Raw genomic sequence first — 25,779 nt, 5'->3', positions numbered from 1 at the left:
TGTCTTATTTGAATGTTATTTAGAAAATAATTTTATAGCTTAAAATTCCTGCATGTCTTGGTATTAGAGTGTAATGATGATTCCTGTAATTTCTGGGGTTAGCACCCTCGACTACAGAGTTGAAACAAAAATCAGCTGACGTTTCATTTCCTGAGGACAGGGGCCTGCAGAAGTAGTGCTGCTTTTGAGCAGCAGCTGCATTCAGGGCTCCCGGTGGCCTTGTGCTGTTCTGAGGATAGATCGTGATAACTTTCCAAAGTAAATATTTCGTTGCATTCTGGTTACTTTGTTAGTGATCAGTTCAACAACAGGGAAGTGTTTATTGAGTTTCTGCTATACTCTTTATTAAGCCTTGTGAAGACAGGGAACTGCCATCTTTCTGTTTTTATTTCTTAATGTTTCCAAAGTTTTGGTCCACATTTATTGCCTCTTATACCGTAAAATGTTAAATTTTAGTTCGTATAACCCTGCATACTATTCATTAATATCAGTAAAAAACTTAGCTCTAGGGCACTTTTTTATTTTGAGAGCATGAAGTACAGAATGTGTCAGTGATAAAGCTGAAGCCTCTTGCAAAATGATTTTTTAAATGAAATGCATAAAATCTTTTTGAATAACATAGTATGCTCTATTTACTTGTGTGATGTCGAAAGTGTAACTATTTTTTTAAAAAAGTGTAACTATTGTAACAATATATTCCAAAAACAAGCTGGATTACTTTGAGGATGTTGAATAGCATTCACAATGACTTTGTTTTAGTTTGGTTTGGGGCAGCTGCCAACCAGGTAAAACAGTGTTATTAAAATTAATTCAATAAAAATGACTTAAAATATATTTTAAAAATTGTGGTAGGCAAATTCTGTCCATATAGATATATATATATTTTTTTGTGGTACGCGGGCCTCTCACTGTTGTGGCCTCTCCTGTTGCGGAGCACAGGCTCCGGACACGCAGGCTCAGCGGCCATGGCTCATGGGCCCAGCCGCTCCGCGGCATGTGGGATCCTCCCAGACCGGGGCATGAACCCATGTCCCCTGCATCGGCAGGCAGACTCTCAACCACTGCGCCACCAGGGAAGCCCTCTGTCCATATTAACTGTTGGAAAAGATAAATTGTATAACTGGCCTGTGTAATTTTTTCCTACTTAGTATATTTCATTGACTAGTTCAGTTGATAGAATTCCAAGACTTAAAAAAGTCCGGCTCACTTTTCTTTTCCTTTTTTTAAAAAAATTAATTTATTTTATTTTATTTTTGGCTGCGTTGGGTCTTTGTTGCTGCACGTGGGCTTTCTCCAGTTGTGGCAAGCGAGGGCTACTCTTCGTTGCAGAGCACGGGCTTCTCATTGTGGTGGCTTCTCTTGTTGAGGAGCACGGGCTCTAGGTGCATGGGCTTCAGTAGTTGTGACACGCGGGCTCAGTAGTTGTGGCTCATGGGCTCTAGAGCACAGACTCAGTAGTTGTGGTGCACAGGGTTAGTTGCTCTGCGGCATGTGGGATCTTCCTGGACCAGGGCTCGAACCTGTGTCCCCTGCATTGGCAGGTGGATTCTTAACCACTGCACCACCAGAGGAGCCCGGCTCAGTTTTCTTTCCGCTCAAATTGAGTGAATAATTTGGAAGACGGTATCTTCATACCAGAAATGCTCTCAGTGAAATCTCTTGTTTGGCAACTCAATATCTGCTTAAATATTTTATTATTGCTGTTTATAGAGTTAAAACGTGATTAAGTGTTAGTTGAGAAGTTATTTAGAAATTAAACCGATTGGTTGTCACTCCTAATTAACAAACCACTTATTAACATTAATCCCACCTGGCCCTGAAAAGCTCATCTGTTCCAATTTCCTTCAGAACCTTACTTCCACACTGATCCTTTTTTCCTTAGTATTCTAAGTACTTCCGTTTCTACCTTGCAATTTAACCTTACAAAACAAAACAATAAAATCTTTTCTTTTTAACCTCTGAAGGTCCTTCCCCGTCTTTGTTCCCTTGTTCTTCTTTTGCTGACTTACCTTTTTTGTTTTTTTAATATTTTATTTATTTTTTATTTTTAATTTTGGCTGTGTTGGGTCTTAGTTGCAGCACGCGGGATCTTTCGTTGTGGTGCGCGGGCTTCTCTCTAGTTGTGACTAGAGTTGTGTGGGTTTTCTCTCTCTAGTTGTGGGGCACAGGCTCCAGAGCGTGTGGGCCTTGTAGTTTGTGGCACTCGGGCTTAGTTGCCCCACGGCACGTGGGACCTTAGCTCCCCCACCAGGGATCGAACCCGCGTGCCCTGCCTCAGGAGCCGGATTCTTTACCACTGGACCACCAGGGAAGTCCCTGACCTCCATCTTGAGAGAGTCGATTTCTGCTGCCTTAATTTCCTCACCATGGCTCTGCCCTCTGATTTTTTTTTTCTGAATCCTAATTCTTTTTTTTTATTCTAATTTTATATTGGAGTACGGTTGATTTACAATGTTCTTTTAGTTTTAGGTATACAGCACAGTGAATCAGTTTTACATATGCACATATCTATTCTTTTTCAGATTCTTTTCCCACATAGGTTATTACAGAATATTGAGTAGAGTTCCCTGTGCTCTACAGTAGGTCCTTGTTGGTTATCCGTTTTATATATAATAGTGTGTATCTATTAATCCCAAGCGCCTAATTTATCCCTCCCTGCCCTCTGATTTTTTACTCTTAATTTCTTTATCAATCTTGTCTTCAGTGTCTGTCTTTATTTCTCTGATGTCTTTACTGACCAGAATATGAATACAGTTTGCATACAGTCTGCGTACAGTTCTGCCCTCTCACCCAGGGTGAATCTCCAGCCCTCTTAGATGCCCTGCCAGCCCTTGAAGACTGTGAGTTCAAAATGAAACTCCCATCGTCCTTCCCAAACCAGCTTCCGTTTTGTGGTTTTCCATTTCGCTCAGTGTCCTTCCACGCTGTCAAGCCCCTAACAGTTTGAAGATAATCTGTCTTTAAAATTTTAAATTCATTGATGTCATCAAACTCAGTGGCTTTTCCTTTTTTATTATTATTTTAAAAGTATAAAGAAAATATGTGTAAATCATTTTTAAAAATTCAAGCAGTATTTAAGGGTTTCATTAAAACATGAATTTTGGGCTTCCCTGGTGGCGCAGTGGTTAAGAATCCGCCTGCCAATGCAGGGGACACGGGTTCAAGCCCTGGTCTGGAAAGATCCCACATGCTGCGGAGCAGCTAAGCCCATACGCCGCAACTACTGAGCCTGTGCTCTAGAGCCCGTGTGCCACAGCTACTGAAGTCCATGTGCCTAGAGCCTGTGCTCTGCAACAAGAGAAGCCATCGCAATGAGAAGACCGTGCACTGCAACTAAGAGTAGCCCCTGCTCACTGCAACTAGAGAAAGCCCGTGCACAGCAACAAAAGATGCAACACAGCCTAAATAAATAAATAAATAATAAAATAAATAAATTTATTTAAAAAAAAAAACATGAATTTTCCTTCTACCTGGTGCTCAGTTGCCCTCCCTAAAGGCAATCATTTCCTCCCAGATTTTTGTATATCCTTCCTGAGAATATGTGTGTTGTGTGTGCATGTGTTGTGTGTGTCACCTTTTGTATACCCTGTTTCTTTACATGCATGTATCATACCATATAAACTGCTATACCTTGCTTTTTTTCATTTAACACATTTTGCAGATACCAGCATGTTTAGAGTTTACTCACTTATTTTTAATGGCTGCATAATTTGTCCACTGTATGGAGGTACTGTAACTTATTTAACCAGTCCCCTGTTAAAGAGCTATTTCCTTTCATGGTTGTATCCAGTGCTGTGCTGTACATCCTTGTAGATGCATCTTTCTGCACATGTGCTAGTATTTTACAGGATAAATCGGTAGAAGTGGAATCACTGGATCAGAGGGTATGATATCCATTTTAGTATCATTTGGGGGGCAGCCGGGGGGATCTTCCTTATTTTTCCATGTTAAAGACATTGACAGTCCTCCCGTTTTTGAAATCAACTTCCTTGATACACCTGCCCTCTCTGATAGATCCTTCTCTCTTCTTTCTCTTCTCACCCCCTGCATCGAGGTCTCCCACACACCCTCAGTTTTGATGCTTCACCAGCATAGAGTCATACCCATGGCTATGATATATCCCAGTGAAAGGATGTAAAGCAAAATCACAAAGGGAAAAGGCACGTGGGGCGAAGTCCAGGGGGAAACAGTGCAGGGTTTCAAGGGTATTCGGCCAGTGGAGTCACACACGATGGACTTAATCTCCCAGCAACTAGTTGTGACAGCACGTGTGAAATGTTCTTTACCAGGGAAGCTCATTAGGGACTCACTGCCCAGGGTTTTTATTGAGGGCTTGATGCGTAGATAGCGTCTGCCTAGCACATACCCAAACTCCAGACTCTAAACAGGAAAGCAGGTTTTTAGCATAAACCATAGTGTTTGCACAAACAGTTTAGGTGGGTAACCCACCCTTCTCACCTAGGGTGGTGGGTGCTCTCTCCAAATCCAAGTTCCTAGACAGCAGCTATGGGCCAGCCTTGGACGGAGGCCTTTCAAAGATAGCAGCCAGGTGTGCTGTGTTAACTCTTTCTGCACACCCCCCAATCTGACAGCCTTTGAGGCTTTGCTCCTGACTTTTCCTCTCTCTCAGTTTATCTAGTAGCTCTCATTGTACTTAGTAATCATCTCTACTCTGACTTCTGAGTCTTGGCCATTCACTTAATGTTGGTCCTGAGTGTTCCGCTCCTTTCAGTATGTTCCCTCTTAGATGTCCTGCCAACCCTTTACACTAAAAGTATTCCAAGCCAAACTCAGCATCTTCCCTCTGAAATCTTTCTTCCCCAGTGTTACCATTGTAGGTGGTGGCCCGGGATAGACAGCTTCCTTTGAAATAGCTCGTGTTTATCTCCTGCCTCCCCTTCCCCCTCAGTGTCTGCCGCCATCAGCCTGGATTATGTCCTTATCTCCTTGTGCTAGGCTTCCCGGAAGGAGTCAGTCTCACAAATAATCCCCTGCCCTCCAGTGAATTTTACCCCCACTGGATTGTTGTTCCCAACCCCCGCTTTCCTTATGTCCTTCCAAAATCTGACCCTAACTCTGTCTGTCTTTAATTGCTCCCTTACTATTTACTGGCTCCCAGATACGTTTTGTCTTTTCCTGCCTCTCTGCTTTTGTAAACGGACATTTCTACCTGAACTGGCTTCCTTCTCCTCTCTGCCTAACCATATTCTTCCCAGCTCAAATCATACCTCGTTATAAACTTTGGCCACCTCAGTTATTATTTTTTATACATTTTTCTGAAGCATTTATTCGACACTTACTGCCCCATTTCTGTGGATGTTGAATTGGTCAGGGTTTGTGGTTGTAAACATGGAAGCCAACCCCTAATTTAAGCAGAAAAGAAATTTATTAAGTGATATCTATCAGCAGGCAGGACTGAAGAACCAGGCTTGTCAACTACAGCATCACAGACAACAGCCAAAATCAGGCTGCAGGGCTGTTCTAAGAGACGTCTGTCGCCACCACTGAACAAACGTGGTACTTCTTGCACTGGCGACACCAGCGGTGCCACTGCTGCCTCTGACCCTAGATGTAGCTGCTGCCCCCTGGCCAGAGTGAATACTGCATGATTCTGGCTGCTGCTTGTCACGAGTCCTAACTCAGAGTCTGAGCTGGGGGTACTGATGGACAGATTTTCATCGTATGCTCTTGCCACAGTTCAGATGAGGTCTCATGTTTATAAGGTAGAGGATTTTCCACCTGTGGAAGGAGATTCCAATTTGAACCGCTAAACAGTGTCACATTTCCTCTCTAATCTTTCCATAGGTATCTGACTTCTTCCCAACTGTATCAGCTCCTCCCGGATGGACGGGACTCATACTTCTTTCCAGCTGCAGGCTACCTTAACATGACCCTGGTGTAGAGCAGACATTTAATGAATGACATAAAAAAGGCAAAGCAATATGAATCAGCTAGGATGTTTGGGCAGGTAACACCAAACCTAACTAGGGCTTAAGCTTATGGTATTGTCTCTAGTGTGTTCAGATCTGTACTTTATTGTTTTACATCAATTATTTTTGAAACAACAAAGCCTCAAAGCTTGGAGTTGCCTAGAAAACCACCCTTCTCCCTTTCCTCAGGAGCAATGTTTGTGAGTAAGTGAGCGGGCTGTCGGGCATTTGTTTCCTTCACATGGTCCAAAAAAGTTGAGTATTGTTGATATAAGTTAGGGTACTTTCCTAAGTAGACAGCGTTAATATGGACAACTGAAACAGCAAATGGCCCAAGTTTGCAGCGCAGTTGTTTCTCAGACTGGAACAACTCATTAACAGTTGTAACAATCTGTTAGCAGTGATGGGAATAGATGGTTGGTCTCAAAAAGCTCTTTGCACTTTGCTGTACAGCAGACATGGGGACAGCATTGTAAATCAACTATACTTAAATTAAAAAGAAAAACTCTCACCCTAAAGTTAAATATATAATAAAAAAAATCTGTGGTTATAAACATTATAAGTACTTACTATATAAATCTGGAAAATATACAACTATATGAAGAAGAAAATTAAAATGTCATCCCTCAAGAAAAGTGCTGTAATATTTTTGGCTTATCTCTTTTTTTTTTAACATCTTTATTGGAGTATAATTGCCTTACAATGGTGTTAGTTTCTGCTTTTTAACAAAGTGAATCAGCTATACATATGTTCCCATATCTCTCCTTCTTGCGTCTCCCTCCCTCCCACCCTCCCTATCCCACCCCTCTAGGTGGTCACAAAGCCCCGAGCTGATCTCCGTATGCTATGCGGCTGCCTCCCACTAGCTATTTATTTTACGTTTTCTAGTGTATATATGTCCATGACACTCTCTCACTTTGTCACAGCTTACCCTTCCCCCTCCCCATATCCTCAAGTCCATGGTCTAGTAGGTCTGTGTCTTTATTCCCGTCTTGCCCCTAGGTTCTTCATGACCTTTTTTTTTTTTTCTTAGATTCCATATATATGTGTTACCATATGGTATTTGTTTTTCTCTTTCTGACTTACTTCACTCTGTATGACAGACTCTAGGTCCATCCACCTCACTACAAATAACTCAATTTCGTTTCCTTTTATGGCTGAGTAATACTCCATTGTATATATGTGCCACATCTTCTTTATCCATTCATCTCTTGATGGACACTTAGGTTGCTTCCATGTCCTGGCGATTGTAAATAGAGCTGCAGTGAACATTTTGGTACATGACTTCTTGAATTATGGTTTTCTCAGGCCCAGTAGTGGGATTGCTGGGTCGTATGGTAGTTCTATTTTTAGTTTTTTAAGGAACCTCCATACTGTTCTCCATAGTGGCTGTATCAATTTACATTCCCACCAACAGTGCAAGAGTGTTCCCTTTTCTGCACACCCTCTCCAGCATTTATTTTTTCTAGATTTTTGGATGATGGCCATTCTGACCAGTGTGAGATGATATCTCATTCTAGTTTTGATTTGCATTTCTCTAATGATTAATGATGTTGAGCATTCTTTCATGTGTTTGTTGGCAGTCTGTATATCTTCTTTGGAGAAATGTCTATTTAGGTCTTCTGCCCATTTTTGGATTGGGTTGTTTGTTTTTTTGATATTGAGCTGCATGAGCTGCTTGTAAATTTTGAAGATTAATCCTTTGTCAGTTGCTTCATTTGCAAATATTTTCTCCCATTCTGATGGCTCTTTTGGTCTTGTTTATGGTTTCCTTTGCTGTGCAAAAGCTTTTAAGTTTCATTAGGTCCCATTTGTTTATTTTTGTTTTTATTTCCATTTCTCTAGGAGGTGGGTCAAAAAGGATCTTGCTGTGATTTATATCATAGAGTGTTCTGCCTGTGTTTTCCTCTAAGAGTTTGATAGTGTCTGGCCTTACATTTAGGTCTTTAATCCATTTTGAGTTTATTTTTGTGTATGGTGTTACAGAGTGTTCTAATCTCATACTTTTACATGTACCTGTCCGGTTTTCCCAGCATCACTTATTGAAGAGGCTGTCTTTTCTCTACTGTATATTCTTGCCTCCTTTATCAAAGATAAGGTGACCATATGTGCGTGGGTTTATCTCTGGGCTTTCTGTTCTGTTCCATTGATCTATATTTCTGTTTTTGTGCCAGTACCATACCGTCTTGATTACTGTAGCTTTGTAGTATAGTCTGAAGTCAGGGAGCCTGATTCCTCCAGCTCCATTTTTTGTTCTCCAGATTGCTTTGGCTATTCAGGGTCTTTTGTGTTTCCATACAAATGGTGAAATTTTTTGTTCCAGTTCTGTGAAAAATGCCAGTGGTAGTTTGATAGGGATTGCATTAAATCTGTAGATTGCTTTGGGTAGTATAGTCATTTTCACAATGTTGATTCTTCCAATCCAAGAACATGGTATCTCTCTCCATCTATTTGTATCACCTTTAATTTCTTTCATCAGTGTCTTATAATTTTCTGCATACAGGTCTTTTGTCTCCCTAGGTAGGTTTATTCCTAGATATTTTATTCTTTTTGTTGCAGTAGTAAATGGGAGTGTTTTCTTAATTTCACTTTCAGAGTTTTCATCATTCGTGTATAGGAATGCCAGAGATTTATGTGCATTAATTTTGAATCCTGCTACTTTACTGAATTCATTGATTAGCTCTAGTAGTTTTCTGGTAGCATCTTTAGGATTCTTCATGTATAGTATCATGTCATCTGCAAACAGTGACAGCTTTACTTTTTCTTTTCCAATTTGCATTCCTTTTATTTCTTTTTCTTCTCTGATTGCTGTGGCTAAAACTTCCAAAACTATGTTGAATAATAGTGGTGCGAGTGGGCAACCTTGTCTTGTTCCTGATCTTAGTGGAAATGGTTTCAGTTTTTCACCATTGAGGATGATGTTGGCTGTGGGTTTGTCATATATGGCCTTTATTATGTTGAGGAAAGTTCCCTCTATGCCTACTTTCTGCAGGGTTTTTATCATAAATGGGTGTTGAATTTTGTTGAAAGCTTTCTCTGCATCGATGGAGATGATCATATGGTTTTTCTTCTCCAGTTTGTTAATATGGTGTATCACATTGATTGATTTGCGTATATTGAAGAATCCTTGCATTCCTGGAATAAACCCCACTTGATCATGGTGTGTGATACTTTTAATGTACTGTTGGATTCTGTTTGCTAGTATTTTGTTGAGGATTTTTGCATCTATGTTCATCAGTGATATTGGCCTGCAGTTTTCTTTCTTTGTGACATCTTTGTCTGGTTTTGGTATCAGGGTGATGGTGGCCTTGTAGAATGAGTTTGGGAGTGTTCCTCCCTCTGCTATATTTTGGAAGAGTTTGAGAAGGATAGGTGTTAGCTCTTCTCTAAATGGTTGATAGAATTCGCCTGTGAAGCCATCTGGTCCTGGGCTTTTGTTTGTTGGAAGATTTTTTTTTTTTTTTTTTTGCGCTATGCGGGCCTCTCACTGTTGTGGCCTCTCCTGTTGCGGAGCACAGGCTCCAGACGCGCAGGCTCAGTGGCCATGGCTCACGGGCCCAGCCGCTCTGCGGCACGTGGGATCTTCCTGGACCAGGGCACGAACCCGTGTTCCCTGCATCGGCAGGCTGACTCTCAACCACTGCACCACCAGGGAAGCCCATGTTTGTTGGAAGATTTTTAATCACAGTTTCAATTTCAGTGCTTGTGATTGGTCTGTTCATATTTTCTATTTCTTCCTGGTTCAGGCTCGGCAGGTTGTGCATTTCTAAGAATTTGTCCATTTCTTCCTGGTTGTATCCTACTGTCCATTTTATTGGCATACAGTTGCTTGTAGTAATCTCTCATGATCCTTTTCATTTCTGCAGTGTCAGTTGTTACTTCTTTTTCATTTCTAATTCTGTTGATTTGAGTCTTCTCCCTTTTTTTCTTGATGAGTCTGGCTAATGGTTTATCAATTTTGTTTATCTTCTCAAAGAACCAGCTTTTAGTTTTATTGATCTTTGCTATCGTTTCCTTCATTTCTTTTTCATTTATTTCTGATCTGATCTTTATGATTTCTTTCCTTCTGCTAACTTTGGGAGTTTTTTTTTCTTCTTTCTCTAATTGCTTTAGATGCAAGGTTAGGTTGTTTATTTGAGATGTTTCCTGTTTCTTAAGGTAGGATTGTATCACTGTAAACTTCCCTCTTAGAAATGCTTTTGCTGCATCCCATAGGTTTTGGGTCGTCGTGTCTCCATTGTCATTTGTTTCTAGGTATTTTTTGATTTCCTCTTTGATTTCTTCAGTGATCACTTCGTTATTAAGTAGTGTATTGTTTAGCCTCCATGTGTTTGTATTTTTTACAGATCTTTTCCTGTAATTGATATCTAGTTTCATAGCGTTGTGTTCGGAAAAGATACTTGATATGATTTCAATTTTCTTAATTTTACCAGGGCTTGATTTGTGACCCAAGATAATGATCTATTGTGGAGAATGTTGCATCAGCACTTGAGAAGAATGTGTATTCTGTTGTTTTTGGATGGAATGTCCTATAAATATCAATTAAGTCCATCTTGTCTAATGTATCATTTAAAACTTGTGTTTATTTATTTTCATTTTGGATGATCTGTCCATTGGTGAAAGTGGGGTGTTAAAGTCCCCTACTATGATTGTGTTACTGTCGATTTCCCCTTTTATGGCTGTTAGTATTTGCTTTATGCATTGAGGTGCTCCTTTGTTGGGTGCATAAATATTTACAATTGTTATATCTTCTTCTTGGATCGATCCCTTGATCATTATGTAGTGTCCTTCTTTGTCTCTTCTAATAGTCTTTATTTTAAAGTCTATTTTGTCTGATACAAGAATTGCTACTCCGGCTTTCTTTTGATTTCCATTTGCATAGAATATCTTTTTCCATCCCCTCACTTTCAGTCTGTATGTGTCCCTAGGTCTGAAGTGGGTCTCTTGTAGACAGCATATATATGGGTCTTGTTTTTGTATCCATTCAGCCAGTCTGTGTCTTTTGGTGGGAGCATTTAATCCATTTACATTTAAGGTAATTATCGATATGTATGTTCCTATTCCCATTTTCTAAATTGTTTTGGGTTCGTTATTGTAGGTCTTTTCCTTCTCTTGTGTTTCTTGCCTAGAGAAGTTCCTTTAGCATTTGTTGTAAAGCTGGTTTGGTGGTGCTGAACTCTCTCAGCTTTTGCTTGTCTGTAAAGGTTTTAATTTCTCCATCAAATCTGAATGAGATCCTTGCTGGGTAGAGTAATCTTGGTTGCAGGTTTTTCTCCTTCATCACTTTAAATATGTCCTGCCAGTCCCTTCTGGCTTACAGAGTTTCTGCTGAAAGATCAGCTGTTAACCTTATGGGGATTCCCTTATGAGTTATTTGTTGTTTTTCCCTTGCAGCTTTTAATATGTTTTCTTTGTATTTAATTTTTAACAGTTTGATTAATATGTGTCTTGGCATGTTTCTCCTTGGATTTATCCTGTATGGGACTCTCTGTGCTTCCTGGACTTGATTAACTATTTCCTTTTCCATATTAGGGAAGTTTTCAACTATAATCTCTTCAAATATTTTCTCAGTCCCTTTCTTTTTCTCTTCTTCTTCTGGGACCCCTATAATTTGAATGTTGGTGTGTTTAAGGTTGTCCCAGAGGTCTCTTGAGACTGTCCTCAGTTCTAATTCTTTTTTCTTTATTCTGCTCTGTGGTAATTATTTCCACTATTTTATCTTCCAGGTCACTTATCCTTTCTTCTGCCTCAGTTATTCTGCTATTGATCCCTTCTAGAGAATTTTTAATTTCATTTATTGTGTTGTTCATCATTGTTTGTTTGCTCTTTAGTTCTTCTAGGTCCTTGTTAAATGTTTCTTGTATTTTCTCTATTCTATTTCCAAGATTTTGGATCATCTTTACTGTCATTATTCTGAATTCTTTTTCAGGTAGACTGCCTATTTCCTCTTCATTTGTTTGGTCTGGTGGGTTTTTATCTTGCTCCTTCATCTGCTGTGTGTTTTTTTGTCTTCTCATTTTGCTTATCTTACTGTGTTTGGGGTCTCCTTTTCACAGGCTGCAGGTTCGTAGTTCCTGTTGTTTTTAGTGTCTGTCCCAAGTGGCTAAGGTTGGTTCAGTGGGTTGTGTAGGCTTCCTGGTGGAGGGGACTAGTGCCTGTGTTCTGGTGGATGAGGCTGGATCTTGTCTTTCTGGTGGGCAGGACCATGTCTGGTTTTGTGTTTTTGGGTGTCTGTGGCCTTTTTATGATTTTAGGCAGCCTCTCTGCTAATGGGTGGGATTGTGTTCCTGTCTTGCTAGTTGTTTGGCATAGGGTGTCCAGCACTGTAGCTTGCTGGTCGTTGAGTGGAGCTGGGTTTTGGTGTTGAGATGGAGACCTCTGGGAGATTTTCGTCGTTTGATATGACGTGGAGCTGGGAGGTCTCTTGTGGACCAGGGTCCTGAAGTTGGCTCTCCCACCTCAGAGGCACAGCACTGACTCCTGGCAGCAGCACCAAGAGCCTTTCATCCACACGGCTCAGAATAAAAGGGAGAAAAAATAGAAAGAAAGAGGATAAAATAAAATAAAGTTATTAAACTAAAAACTATTAAGAAAAAAAATTTTAAGTAAAAGACAACAACAACAAAAAAAATGGATGGATAGAATCCTAGCGCAAATGGTGGAAGCAAAGCTATACAGAGAAAATCTCACACAGACGCATCCACATACACACTCACAAAAAGAGGGAAAGGGGAAAAATAATACATCTTTGCTCCCAAAGTCCATCTCTTCAATTTGGGATGATTCGTTGTCTATTCAGGTGTTCCACAGATGCAGGGCACATCAGGTTGATTGTGGAGCTTTAATCCACTGCTCCTGAAGCTGCTGGGAGAGATTTCCCTTTCTCTTGTTTGTTTGCACAGCTCCAGGGGTTCAGCTTTGGATTTGGCCCCGCCTCTGCGTGTAGGTTGCCTGAGGGCGTTTGTTCTTCGCTCACACAGGACAGGGTTAAAGGAGCAGCTGCTTTGGGGGCTCTGGCTCACTCAGGCCAGGAGGAGGGAGGGGTGCGGATGTGGGGTGAGCCTGCGGTGGCAGAGGCCAGCGTGATGTTGCACCAGCCTGAGGCGCACCGTGCGTTCTCCCGGGGAAGTTGTCCCTGGATCCCGGGACCCTGGCAGTGGCGGGCTGCACAGGCTCCCCGGAGCGGAGGTGTGGAGAGTGACCTGTGCTCGCACACGGGCTTCTTGGTGGCGGCAGCAGCAGCCTTAGCGTCTCATGCCCGTCTCTGGGGTCCATGCTTTTAGCTGCGGCTCGCGCCCGTCTCTGGAGCTCCTTTAAGCAGCGCTCTGAATCCCCTCTCCTGGCGCACCAGGAAACAAAGAGGGAAGAAAAAGTCTCTTGCCTCTTCGGCATCTCCAGACCTTTTCCCGGACTCCCTCCCGGCTAGCTGTGGCGCACTAGCCCCCTTCGGGTTGTGTTCACGCAGCCAACCCCAGTCCTCTCCCTGGGATCTGACCTCCGAAGCCCGAGCCTCAGCTCCCAGCCCCCGCCCACCCCGGCGGGTGAGCAGACAAGCCTCTTGCACTGGTGAGTGCTGGTCAGCACTGATCCTCTGTGCGGGAATCTCTCTGCTTTGCCCTCTGCACCCATGTTGCTGCGCTCTCCTCCATGGCACCGACGCTTCCCCCCCTCCACCGCCCGCAGTCTCCGCCCCCGGAGGGGCTCCTAGTGTGTGGAAACCTTTCTTCCTTCACAGCTCCCTCCCACTGGTGCAGGTCCTATCCCTATTCTTTTGTCTCTTTTTTCATTTTTCTTTTGCCCTACCTGGGGAGTTTCTTACCTTTTGGGAGGTCTGAGGTCTTCTGCCAGCGTTAAGTAGGTGTTCTGTAGGAGTTGTTCCACATGTAGATGTAGTTCTGATGTATCTGTGGGGAGGAAGGTAATCTCTGTGTCTTACTCTTCCGCCATCTTGAAGCTCCCTTTTGGCTTATTTCTTTACAGTGTTTTCTTTTTCCCTTTTAATGTTTATTATTAACTTGGTTAAGAGCGTACTGTATGGGGTTTTGTAGGCCACTTTCTCACTGATAATTATATCACTGACATTTTTGTGTTATTAAATAATCTGCATAAATACAAGTTGAACATATAAAAAAATCTCAAGTCACAAAAACTGTTCTCATTTTATTAAGAGATTTAGAAAATGGAACATGCTATTTATTCTTGGGCTGTGGCCAAGAGGAGTAATTGCTTCCACATTCTCTATGCATGAAAAGCATCCACTCTGAGGTGCAGCTGTAGCCATGCTCTATACATCTGTTACGCTTTTCGTTTTCTGGTCTGATAAGCTTGTTCATCTCCCCCATGCTGCTTTCAGCAGTTGCCGTGACACCAGGTGACAGCTGGATTTGGTGATTTCTTGTCTTATTGCTTAAGGCAGCAACGCTCCATTCAGCAGCGGCTTAGTTGCTGCTCCTTTGCACATGTGAGGCCTGCCAGAGCCCAGCTTCCGGGCTGGTGAGAGCTCCTTCATTCACCAAGTGATTATTGATCATCCCTTGACCTCTGTCCTGGGGGTGTAAAGGTGACGACCCAGTCCTGCCCCATGCAGCTCGCAGTGTAGGCATTTGTTTGCAAGTGAACAGAGTACAGAGTGCCGTGATTGACCCTCAGAGGGCGGCTAACTCAGTTGGCCCAGGGAGTCTGAGCAAGGCTCCACAGAGGAGATTGTGCTTGAGCTAAGATCTTCAGCCGATGAGCCACTGACTTACAACTACTTTTATACGGCCTCTCTTGTTTTCTTTCTTTCTTCTTGACAATCAGAGCTACCCTGGATCAATTTTAGCATAGATGTAACCCGGGTGAGCTTGGTGTAAGGTATGCTGGTGTCTGGCCTGCTTGGTGTGGTCAGAGGCTCCCAGGGGGAAGAGGGAGGTGGTTGTGGCGCAGGAGATGCATCCACATAGCTAGTGGCCCGGGAGGATGGCGGATCCCCTGGGGGAGGGTGGAGCATCGGGAGGAGGGGAGTGACAAGATCTGATCATGTCAGGCCCCAGACAAAGAGGCTGGCTTCCAGCTGATTGGGGGGAGGGGGAGACCCGAATCCTGTGTGGGACCACCAGTCGGGGCATGGAGGTGCTGTGTCGTGAGAGATCCACAGGCACCCACAGCATGTCCTTCAGATCAAGCAGTTCTCTGGTTCCTGGCAGTACCCTGTGGGGTGCAGCTTGGAAGCCCAGCAGGGAAGGCGAGGCACGCAATCCCAGTTGCAGCAGAGTGGCTGCATTTGGAGCACCCTCTGCAGGCAGTAAGTGCTTGTCATTATCTCTGTCAGCACTGGCCTAGGGCCTGGCCTCTTCTGGATCCTGCTGTTGGGATCAGTGGAACTTTAGGAAGGACGGAGGGGTGGGGTGTGGCATGTCACAGAACCCTCAGCCACATAAAAAGTACTGGGAATAATATGTGTCTTTTCCTAAAGAACTCGGAGTGGTGTGCAGGTGTTGCGAGCCTCCTAGCCGTGTTGTTCCGGTGTAGCTGTTTGAATGGTGGGGAGGAAGGACCTGGAAAATGCTAGTGTCTGAGCAGACTTGTGTGCAGCCTTTTTTTTTTTTTAAATTAATTTTTATTGGAGTATAGTTGCTTTACAATGTTATGCGGGTTTCTGCTCTACAGCAAAGTGAATCAGATATATATATACATATATCCCCTCCTTTTTGGATTTCCTTCCCATTTAGGTCACCACAGAGCACTGACTAGAATTCCCTGTGCTATACAGTAGGTTGTCATTGGTTATCTATTTTATACATAGTAGTGTATATGTGTCAATCCCCTCGTTCCAATTCATCCCACCCCCCCTTTCCCGCTGTTACCCATATGTCCTCTACGTCTGTGCCTCTATTTCTGCTTTGCAAATGAGTTCATCTGTATCGTTTTTCTAGATTCCACATATAAGCGATACTTACAACATTTGTTTTTCTCTTTCTGACTTACTTCACTCTGTATGACAGTCTCTAGGTCTAGCCACATCTCTGCAAATGGCACAGTTTTGTTCCTTTTTATGGCTGAGTAATATTTATGTGCAGCCTTTAAGAATGTAGTCTTTTGATTCTGTAAATGAACATTTGTTAAAATTATTTTTTTCCTAGATAATCCCCTATGTTGGGACCATTTCTGAGCAGCTGGAGCCTGGAACTTTGATTGTACTACGTGGGCATGTTCCTAGTGACTCAGACAGGTAAAGTCATTCTGTTAGATGAGAAGAGAACAAGAATAAACTCGTTGTGATTGTGGGACAACAAAAAATCATGAGGGAGAGACCATTTGGATACTCGGAGGCCTGATTTTGCTTTCATAGCAGCCCCGGCCAAGGTGCTGAGGAAATTGGAATGAAAAACTGAAATACAGGTTATTTGGACTTTTTGTTGCTGTAAGTCTGATTGTAGTATAAAGAATTAGAGATACGGTTAATGAAGGGAACTGTGGTCAGATGACAGGGACACAGTCTAGTTACAGTGTAACATTCCCACACCATCTCTTAAGGCCTGTTCTGGGTGGTTTTATCTAATGCTTGCTTTGGGTAGAGTCTGGACGAGGCTGTATCAGCTAGAGTTGGGCTCGGCTCTGTGTGGTGGATGCCTGAACAACAGTGGTTTAAATAAGATGTGAACGTGACATCTAAAGGGGACAGTCTGGAGGGCTGAGGGCGCCTCTTCACGCACTCACCCTGCCATGCCAGGGTGAGGTCCTCTTTCTCGTGGTTCCTGGAAGCTAGGACTCTGGTCCTCACGTTGTGTTTGGGTAGCTGCCTGGGACTGTGTGCTATTTGGGGGGAAGGGGTGGGGGGTGGACAGAAGGCAGATGCCAACTGACTTTAGAGACCGTTTCCAGGAATCTTCCTTGCACACCTCACTTCTACCCCATCGGCAGAGCTTGGGGCACCTGGGCGAACGCACCTGCGGGGAGACTGGGCAATGTGGGTGCTTGTGGTGGACCGCCACCAAAAGCATGTGAGTGAACAGAAGATCCGTCAGCTGTCACTCGGCCTGGGTTTCTGCGCTGCCGGGCCTGCGAGGCCGCCTTCCTCCCTGAGTCCTCACGCAGCCTGTGTTTCCTCCCCTCCTCAGGTTCCAGGTGGACTTACAGTGTGGCAGCAGCGTGAAACCTCGAGCGGACGTGGCCTTTCATTTCAATCCACGGTTCAGAAGGGCCAACTGCATTGTTTGCAACACTCTGAAAAATGAGAAGTGGGGCTGGGAAGAGATCACCTATGACATGCCTTTCAATAAAGAAAAATCTTTTGAGATCGTGATCATGGTGCTGAAAGACAAATTCCAGGCAGGTTTTGGAGAACAGGGGTTAGATCCTCATTCACGAGAATAAGCACGAGGGAAGCTTTTCACATGAGTGAACTCACCCTTGCGTGTCCTAAATCCAGAGGAAGAGTTTGCCTTTATCATGTTCCTCTAGAGGAGGGCCCGGCGGGGCCCTTGCTGTGAGGCGGGCACAGCCAGCATCCCTGCCGGGGTCGCCGTGCTGGCAGAGGGCGAGGCCAGCGCAGCGGGAGTTTGTTAGATCGTTGCTCCTCGCAGGGCTGAGCTTCCTTCTGACCTGGCACAGCCTTACACTCAGGATGGGAAAGTAAACCCCAGGCAGCAGGACCCGCAGGGTGGGAGAGTCTGAACTGACAGATGGGATCCTGGCGTGGGAGTCGGGGTTTGTAAAGTTGCATCCTGCCGCAGCCTAGTCCCGTAGGATCTTGAGATTCTAGACCCAGAGGAGCTCATAGCAACCCCGCTGCGTGTCGTCAGTGCTCCCGCTGCTTCCTCGGGTGTGTGTGGTCCTGGAGGCGCCTCCACCTCCTGGCCCACGAGCCTGTGGAGGACTTGACGGCTCAGGTGGAGACTCCCCACCCGAGGTGCAGACCCCTCTGACCCTCAGAGCCTGCTCCCACCAGCACTTCTCCCCTAAACCTCCTCTCTCCCCTCATCCCTCCTCTGGCCATTGGAGTACTTGGGTCTGGATCGTTCTTTTTAATGCTTGTCCGTGCTCTTGAGCTTTGGTTTTTTTCCTGTGTTTCTTTTGCCCGCCAATGGGATTTTCAGCTCCTTGAGATCAGAGACTGTACTGTGTTCGGCGTGTCTTCCCGACACTCCTACAAGTACTGACATCTGGCGGGAGAGGGAGGCGCCCTGTGCACTGGTACCCGCTAAAATGCATTTATTAACTGTTTTATTCGTGGGGGGGACCTGTCTTCTGTGTTTGTCCAGGTGGCTGTCAATGGAAAACATACCCTGATCTACGCCCACAGGATCAGCCTAGAGAAGATCGACACCCTGGGCATTTATGGCAAAGTTATCATTCACTCCGTGGGTTTCAGCTTCAGCTCGGTCAGTCCCCTTCCATGGGGGGCGGTAGGGGGTCTTTGGTGATGTTTTCTTGAAAACTGTGTAAATATGTCCCTCATTAGTGTGTTAATTTCTTGGAAGTAAATCTTTCAGACTAGCAGGATGCTAATCATTGACCAGGGCTTGCTTGTCTGTAGGATCTCAAATCTAGCATGGTTCCAACAAAAACCCAAACAGTAACAACAAAACAAACAGCCTTTACAGCTGGAGAGCGGCCGTTTCCCTGATGCAGGAGCGTAGTGGAGCAGTTCGCTAGGATTGTTTCCTAGAAGTGGGACGTCAAAGGGTACCTGCATTTTAAGTTAGGATTGAAATTGCTAACGTGCCCTCCAAAGAGAGTAAAACAAAGTAGTCTCAAGATCTGTATTCATTTGCTCACATTCTTCTTCTTTTTTTTTTTTTTTTTTTTTTTTTTTTGCGGTACGCGGCCCTCTCACTGCTGTGGCCTCTCCTGTTGCGGAGCACAGGCTCCGGACGTGCAGGCTCAGCAGCCATGGCTCACGGGCCCAGCCGCTCTGCGGCACGTGCGATCTTCCCGGACCGGGGCACGAACCCGTGTCCCCTGCATCGGCAGGCGGACTCTCAACCACTGCGCCACCAGGGAGGCCCCTGCTCACATTCTTCTTGACATTAGTTCTGATTTTAACATTTGCCAGCTTGACAGAGGGGAGAAGGTTGCTAATGTTCATGCATTTTTGGATAATTTTCTGTCATACTTTCATGTTTAATACCATTTATAATTTTTGTTGATATGTCAAGCAGGTTATATTTAGAATTCTGATGGATGTTAAATATTAATCTGAACTTTTCTTCAGGATTTAAGAAGTAGCCAAGCATCTACTCTGGAATGGACAAAGATAAGTGAAGAAAATGTAAATATTAAATCTCTTAATCAACCACCAGTTTAAAAATCTTTTTTTAGTTGCCATGTAAATTAGGTGGCAGGCAGGCTGAGTTTTAAAAAAACTGTTTTTAATATGAAAACTTACATTTTTAGTAATTAACAGGCTGGAAGTAATCGTTCGAAAATTGAGGCATATACTTCAGGGTGCCAGGTGCTATAAGTTTTGCTGTTTAGACTCTCAGTGGATCTGACCACTACCCACCAATCTTCTGTACAAAGAACTCTCTGAACTGCTGAATAGGGCTGTCCGGAGGTGTTTATAAATAGTGAGCACAGCCAGTGCATGGGCAAACGAACTTCCACGTGTATCTTCTCCCCCTGTGGAAACAACTGCAGTTCAGACATTTTTTGCTGTTACTAGTGTGGAGAAAGTGAGGCCTTACTGATCTCAGCACGTTCCTAGACAGACTAGAATCTCAGCATTTGGGGAGCACCCTGGGAAGAACAAGGAAAATGTGTTTGAAGCCCACATGTGGCCTTCAGCAAAGGCTCAGCTTGTGGCGGAGGCTATAGGATTCAGATGAACAGGACAGTCAGTCTGTTCCCAGCCTGAGTGGCACTCTGCAGCTCCAAAGCACTTGGTCAGGAAGCACTGGCCACCTGCATGTCCCCCCGCCCCGGAGTGGAGCAGGCACTACCGGCCCAGGCTCTGGGTGGTACAGCCAGTAAGATCCAACTGCTCATGTTATAAAACGTATTTCTTCCGTCAATCATCTGTATTTTGTCTTTCTCTTCCAATAGGTACAGAAGTCTGGCATGTCACAGTTTGTAAGTATTTTTGCTATAACCTGTGGAACCTTTTATAAGATTGCCCAGGAAATGAATAGTTGAAGCTTTGGAAGACAGGTTCATTCATTCCATACCTTATTGCAGAACTGTTTCCCTACAGCCTAGTAATAGAGGAGACATTTCTAAAATCATCCCCAGAACTGTCTACACCAAGAGCAAAGGTTCGCCAGCCAATCACACTTTGACTTGCTCCAAAATACTACCTACCGACTGTTTGTCAAAGGTTTGAAGAGCCAAAATTTTCTTAATTCTGTCTAACAAGTATTTAATGTTAGTTAGCTGATATGCGTAACTGCTACCCTCAGTACAAGCCCAAAGCAGCCACTCTGTGTTTGCATTGGTGTCCTGGACGGCTATCAGTCAACCGGACATCAGGTCCCTGAGCCGTTAGTGTGTTTCTGTAGCTCCCCCTACCTCAGCCGCTTCCCCTCCGGGCTGAAGGCAGTGCACGCTTCAGGCCAGCCGAGGTGACCTTCTCAGAGGGCATTTCACTCAGGCAGAGGATGTCAGGTCCCTCCCCACATCCATTCATTTCATTGTCTGAAAAATGGAGTGTTTGCTGTGAGCCAGGGACCCACCTGGGACCAAGGCAGACTTGGTCTGTCCCTTCATGGGGTTCACGGCCTTTAAACATTTCCCAGTGTCTTCTGGCAGTTTTCCCTCAAGATCCCTTTTGCAGGCTTCCTGATGCTAACTGGGATTTCTTTGCAGACTCTGCCATTCGTAGCGAGGTTGAACTCCTCAATGGGCCCTGGACGGACTGTTGTCATAAAAGGAGAAGTAAATACAAACGCCAAAGGGTCAGTATCAGTAAGTGGCCGTAATAACGCGGCTGCTGCTGCGTGTCTCTTACAGCTGTAACCCTGTCAACAATCTCGTGAGGTGTAAGTCGGGCTAATGTCATAAGCTTCATTTGAAAAGTGAGACTGTTAAAGCCAGATGAAGTTAGACTGCTGACAACTAGCAGTTGGCGGCGCCTAGGCTTTTTGTGGCCAGACAGGAGGGTGGCATTTTTGTCCACGAGGCCCACCCTTGCAGAACTGCAGGGCAGCTCTGTGAGAGCAGATCACTTTTATTAGGGCTCGTTCCCCTTGCCATGGGTCTTATAAGATTCCTGCTTTTAGAACCTTTTCCAGAGGTGTTCAGAGTTCTGAAAGCTTGAAATGAGAGCTATTTCCTAGCAAGTAGTACACTTTGAAGAACAGGGCATTGTAAATGCTGAGACTTCCTGCTTGGAAGGACCCTGTTCTTGCAGCAGACGTGATCCTTTGGGTCGCTTGCTCTAACCGTTTAATTTCTTCCTGTAGCCTTAAACGTGGATCTTAAAGCTTTTCATATTTTTATTTTGCAAATAACATACTTATACCAACGGTGTGCTGACTCGGAATTTTAAATTTCACCTTCATCGGCATTCCTGGGTCCTTGTGTGTACATGTTTTGTGTAATCAGAGTTTAATTCTGATTGTTAAAATTGCAGAAACTCGACTCCTCTCTTCTACTTGGCTAATTAGTTTTTAAAAATTCTCTCAAAAGCTTTGCTGTTGATCTACTATCAGGAAAATCCAGGGATATTGCTCTCCACCTGAACCCACGCCTGAATGTTAAAGCATTTGTAAGAAATTCTTTTCTTCAGGAGTCCTGGGGAGAAGAAGAGAGAAATATTACCTGTTTCCCTTTTAGTCCTGGGATGTACTTTGAGGTGAGATGATTATCTTTTTGAAAATGGGACAGGAAAAAATCCTGCGGGCAGGGGTAAGATGCAAGATAAATGGTCCATTTAAATTGAGTCCAACTTAATATGTGGAGGTTGTGTGTGGTTTTTGTTTATTTGGAGATTGTATTTTGAATGCCGTCTTTTATAACGCAAATAATCAGCATAAATGGCCAAGCCAGTCGAGTGCCACGTTATTTGCATTGGAATTATCTGACATGTTTTCATAATGACAATTTCTGTGTAACCCCATATTAGTTAATAGGAATTTGAACAGGAACCTTGTCTCAGGGCGGGAGTAGCGCGTTTAATCCTAAGTGAACGTGAGGACGTAGGAGCCATGAGACTGCCGGCACTATCCGTCGTCTCGGTGACACACAGCTTAGGTGGCAGTACTCTGTTCCAGGCGGTCCTGTTTGTATATATTCAAAGAAAGACACATTTAGACTACCGGGACTTGAAGGCATGTAGTCCTGAGCCCCCAAAGGTGCGAATGTTCTAACACAGCCTCTCCCCAGATGTGCTTCCGGGGAGTCTTGCCACGTGGATGCTGCAGGGTTGGCTGGGTGCCCTCACCAGCTTACGTGACTCACTGCTCACGTGGTCATTTAGGGTCACTGATTTCGGTCGTGGCTTCTCCAGCATTTTAAACTGTCACATGCTCTGGACGGTTGGAGCTCGCAAGACTCCTCAGAGTTGTTAGAAGTGTGAACATCAGGCTGAACAGAAGGTGGTGATTTGGCATTAATATTTATCCGTAAGTTCCTGTCTAATGCAGTGCCCTGGTTTGGGGAGTGATAGACAGGAGCGAGCTCATCATAGGTTCCCTGGAAGTGGTGGGTACTCGTTTGGAATTCAGAAGGAGGTGGGGGTGTGAAGGTAATCTGGGTTTTACAGATTTCGGGGATGATACGGACAAGTCGCTGGAGGTCGGAAGGGCGGCAGTCAGGGTGCGAAGGGTGACGTGGGTTCACTGGAGGGAGAGGTGGCTGCTCCGGCAGGAAGCTGATCCTTGTGGTTGGTGACTGGAAACTCGTGACCTGTTTTCTGGCCTATTTGAGCCCCAAGTTTGCGACTACTGTATCAAAAGAGGAAAATAACACATTCTCTTAAATAATCTTTTCCTTTGTTAGTTTTCTACTTCAGGAAGAGTAGTTGTCCTCATGTGGGATCACTGTTGTCAGTTTTTTTGTAGTGATAGCTTTAAACTCCTGCCTTTTTAATAGGCTTTCGTTGAGATTCTCAGATCTTTCCATTAAAGCCATTGCTTTGCTTTTAAACAGTATCTTCTGTTCCGTGGCATTTCAGATTCACTTGTTAGTTCCAGCTGGAATCATTTAAAAACTATCTTTCGGTTTTGTAATGTCATCAGTGAGCTCTTTAGCAAATTCATGTTCTTAGGAGCTGTTCAGGTGGTTGAGGGATCTTGGCGTTCCATGTTTGCATGTGTGTACTTTGTTTTGCAACAGTGTGTCCACTAGGCTGCCTGCCATTTCTCTTCCATTTGTAACATAAGGTGCTGGCTCTGCACTTGCTCTTAGTCTAGAGAACTCTTTTCCCACTGCATCCGTCTAATGCCAGTTTGTTTTCCCTTCTGAGCATAAGGCTGTGTGTTTTGTATTCTCTTGAGATTTTGTTAAATGTCCATCACCAAAGGTCCCTTCCATCTGGTTGAAACTGGGATTTCCACCATTGTTGTGGGCATATAATCCCCAGTTATGGCTATTTTCCCCAGTTCTCTGTATAGCCCTGCGCCTTCATCTGTGTCAGTTATTGCTGTTATCCATGGAATTTCCCCCTCTTCCTAATCTCCCCCAGCAGCCATTTCCACTAGTTCTAGCAAAAGAAAAAAGACACTCCGTTGGCTGCTTTGCAGATCCAGATTTTGTGCCTCAGTCTGGCCTCCGGGGATGGAGGCGGGGAGTGCCGGGGAGAGCACAGTGTGGGTTCACCCAACTGGCCTCTGCAGTGTGGGTGGGAAACAAATGGTAGTCAGTGGCCAGACTGGCACGGGGAACATGGTAGCAGAAGTAAGAGGTTTAGGTGTACGAGCAATTTAAAAGGATCGCAGTTAACTCTGAAGGGCTAACACCAGTGAGGACTCTGAACTGAATCTCTTCCAAAACTCAGAGGTTCATAGAACACTGAGCTTTGAAGAGCTTTGGAGAAACAGACAAGAGGTGCTGAGCTAGGATGGGAATCAGGGTCACCAAGCAGCTCTGCAATCCCTAGCAAGTGACCTAAACTTCTGAGGTTTCATATTGTCTGAGTTGCCCAAGACCCTAGAGTTTGAGGCAGCAAAGTGAGGATCCAAGCCCCTTGGTACCAGCCTGTGACTGGGAACCAGCTCTTCTGTGAACGAGTGTCATGGTCAGCCACTTTCTCCTTCCCAAGTGTCGGCGAGGAGGGCGGCTTGCCACTTCCCCAGGAGCACAGGGCAGGAGAGGGCGCGTGCTGAGGACAGGAAGCCAGCAGGCCCTGGGGACAGTGTGAAGGTCCAGGCACATGAGAGCCACTTCCTGGAGTGGGACAAGGCAGAAAGTGCCACTACAGATACACGTTAGTCAGATCCTGGAAACTGCAGCAGGGAGTCGGCGCTGGCAGGCTGGGAGAGGAAACCAAATGGTTTACTTGACACGCCTGTTCGTGTGCAGGAAACAAACTCTTAAGCCCAGGGGCACCACTAATGTTGTGTATACTTTCCTTCCAGATGATAATTTATTGTGATGTTAGAGAATTCAAGGTTGCAGTAAACGGTGTACACAGCCTGGAGTACAGACACAGATATAAAGACCTGAGTCATATCGACACGCTGGAAATCGATGGCGATATCCACTTACTGGAAGTAAGGAGCTGGTAGCTGACAGGTGTGCTACAAAAACTGAAATACAGGTGACTTCTGTAACACTGGCCTTGTTAAAATGCATCTTACTCTCATGATACGGTTTATATATATTGTTAAAATGAGCTGTAAGTCCTACTGGGTGTCCTCAGTCCATGTCACACAGTGAGACTTTGTCAAGCAAGAAGTGAGGACATTTGAGGCAACAGCAGCTTATAGCCATTATTATAACAGGCCTTTCTGCTCTCTCTCCTGTACCCTGGCCGCCTCTTTTTTAAACCTACTTCACATTCAGCAAGTGTTTATTAAGAGCCTGCTGTAACACAGTAGCCACCCTGCATGGAGCGCTTGTCTTTTGCCAGCACTGTGCTGGGAGCTGGGAGGACACAGTGAGGCACGTACGTTCCCTGTTCTGTTCAGCTCAGAACCTTCCGTGCTTTGCCACTGTGCCATTGTTTCTCCTCCATGCACTACATAAACTCACCAGGCACTTAAAAGAATTATTCTGTTAGATCACCTGAGGACACTATAGGCGACACCACTCTTCCTGCAGTGCTGCCCTTCATACCCAGTGTTTGATCGTATCCTGTAATTGAGAGGATTGATGTTGACCTACATCTGGCAGTTTTCTTTAGCATAATATTTATATCTTCTAGCTGTAAGCATTACCAAATAATTATCATTATGAGATCGGAACACAGCACAAGATAGAGGCAAAAAACAAAGCAAAACGAACAAAACCAAATGGTACTGAAATTAACTTGATGTCAATCTCCAGGCCACTGATCTTCTGTACCAGTAAATGGTTATTTTAGAATATTGGAATTTAGGGTGAGTCAGAGGCCTCCTCTGAAAGTTTAAGGTAGACGAGAGATGGATTCAATTTGTAAAATGTTTGTGGGTAACAAAGCAATGTCAAGATTAGACTTAATGACTGATTATAGAACAGGCCCTATCAGAAAGTAAAATACACCAGCAGAGACCAGTGAAGTAGAGAGAGGCCGTGTGTGCCTGTTGCTTGTCTGCACGCAGACCAGCACTGCCTCTCCTCTTCTAAGACGACTCCGTCATCGTTAGTGACTGAGATCAAAACGCTGTTCTCCCTTCAGTGATTAAAATCAAACCTGTATCAGCAAGTTGAACTGTTGTTGCATTTCTGTAATTTTTTCTGTTATTCTTTGAAGAGAGTTGGCAGAAGTTCTTTGTAGAATTCTTACAGGTCA

General features: G+C 44.3%; 1 protein-coding gene across 6 annotated transcripts in view; it reads left to right on the top strand.

Annotated features, from left to right (window-relative positions):
• The window catches only part of LGALS8 (galectin 8), a 29,857-nt gene extending 5,269 nt beyond the window's left edge, over positions 1-24,588 (top strand). For 4 of the 6 annotated variants that reach the window (XM_079900419.1, XM_079900422.1, XM_079900420.1 and 1 more), the window contains 8 exons: positions 16,052-16,140; positions 17,030-17,240; positions 18,173-18,292; positions 19,126-19,182; positions 19,956-19,982; positions 20,715-20,803; positions 21,537-21,702; positions 24,425-24,588. In XM_079900419.1, coding sequence (XP_079756545.1) covers positions 16,052-16,140; positions 17,030-17,240; positions 18,173-18,292; positions 19,126-19,182; positions 19,956-19,982; positions 20,715-20,803; positions 21,537-21,702; positions 24,425-24,574 — 909 coding nt within the window. In that variant the 3' untranslated portion in view covers positions 24,575-24,588. Of the gene's footprint in view, positions 1-5,466; positions 5,969-15,265; positions 15,681-16,051; positions 16,141-17,029; positions 17,241-18,172; positions 18,293-19,125; positions 19,183-19,955; positions 19,983-20,103; positions 20,227-20,714; positions 20,804-21,536; positions 21,703-24,424 lie in introns of those variants that run through there. The other 2 variants (XM_079900424.1, XM_079900423.1) reach the window with 2 other exon arrangements.
• Positions 24,589-25,779: the final 1,191 nt, after the last annotated feature.

Source organism: Stenella coeruleoalba (assembly GCF_951394435.1).
Source record: "Stenella coeruleoalba genome assembly, chromosome: 16".
Lineage (NCBI taxonomy): Eukaryota > Metazoa > Chordata > Mammalia > Artiodactyla > Delphinidae > Stenella > Stenella coeruleoalba.
The sequence above is the reverse complement of the archived record's forward strand: the minus strand, read 5'-3'. Positions and strand labels throughout refer to the sequence as shown.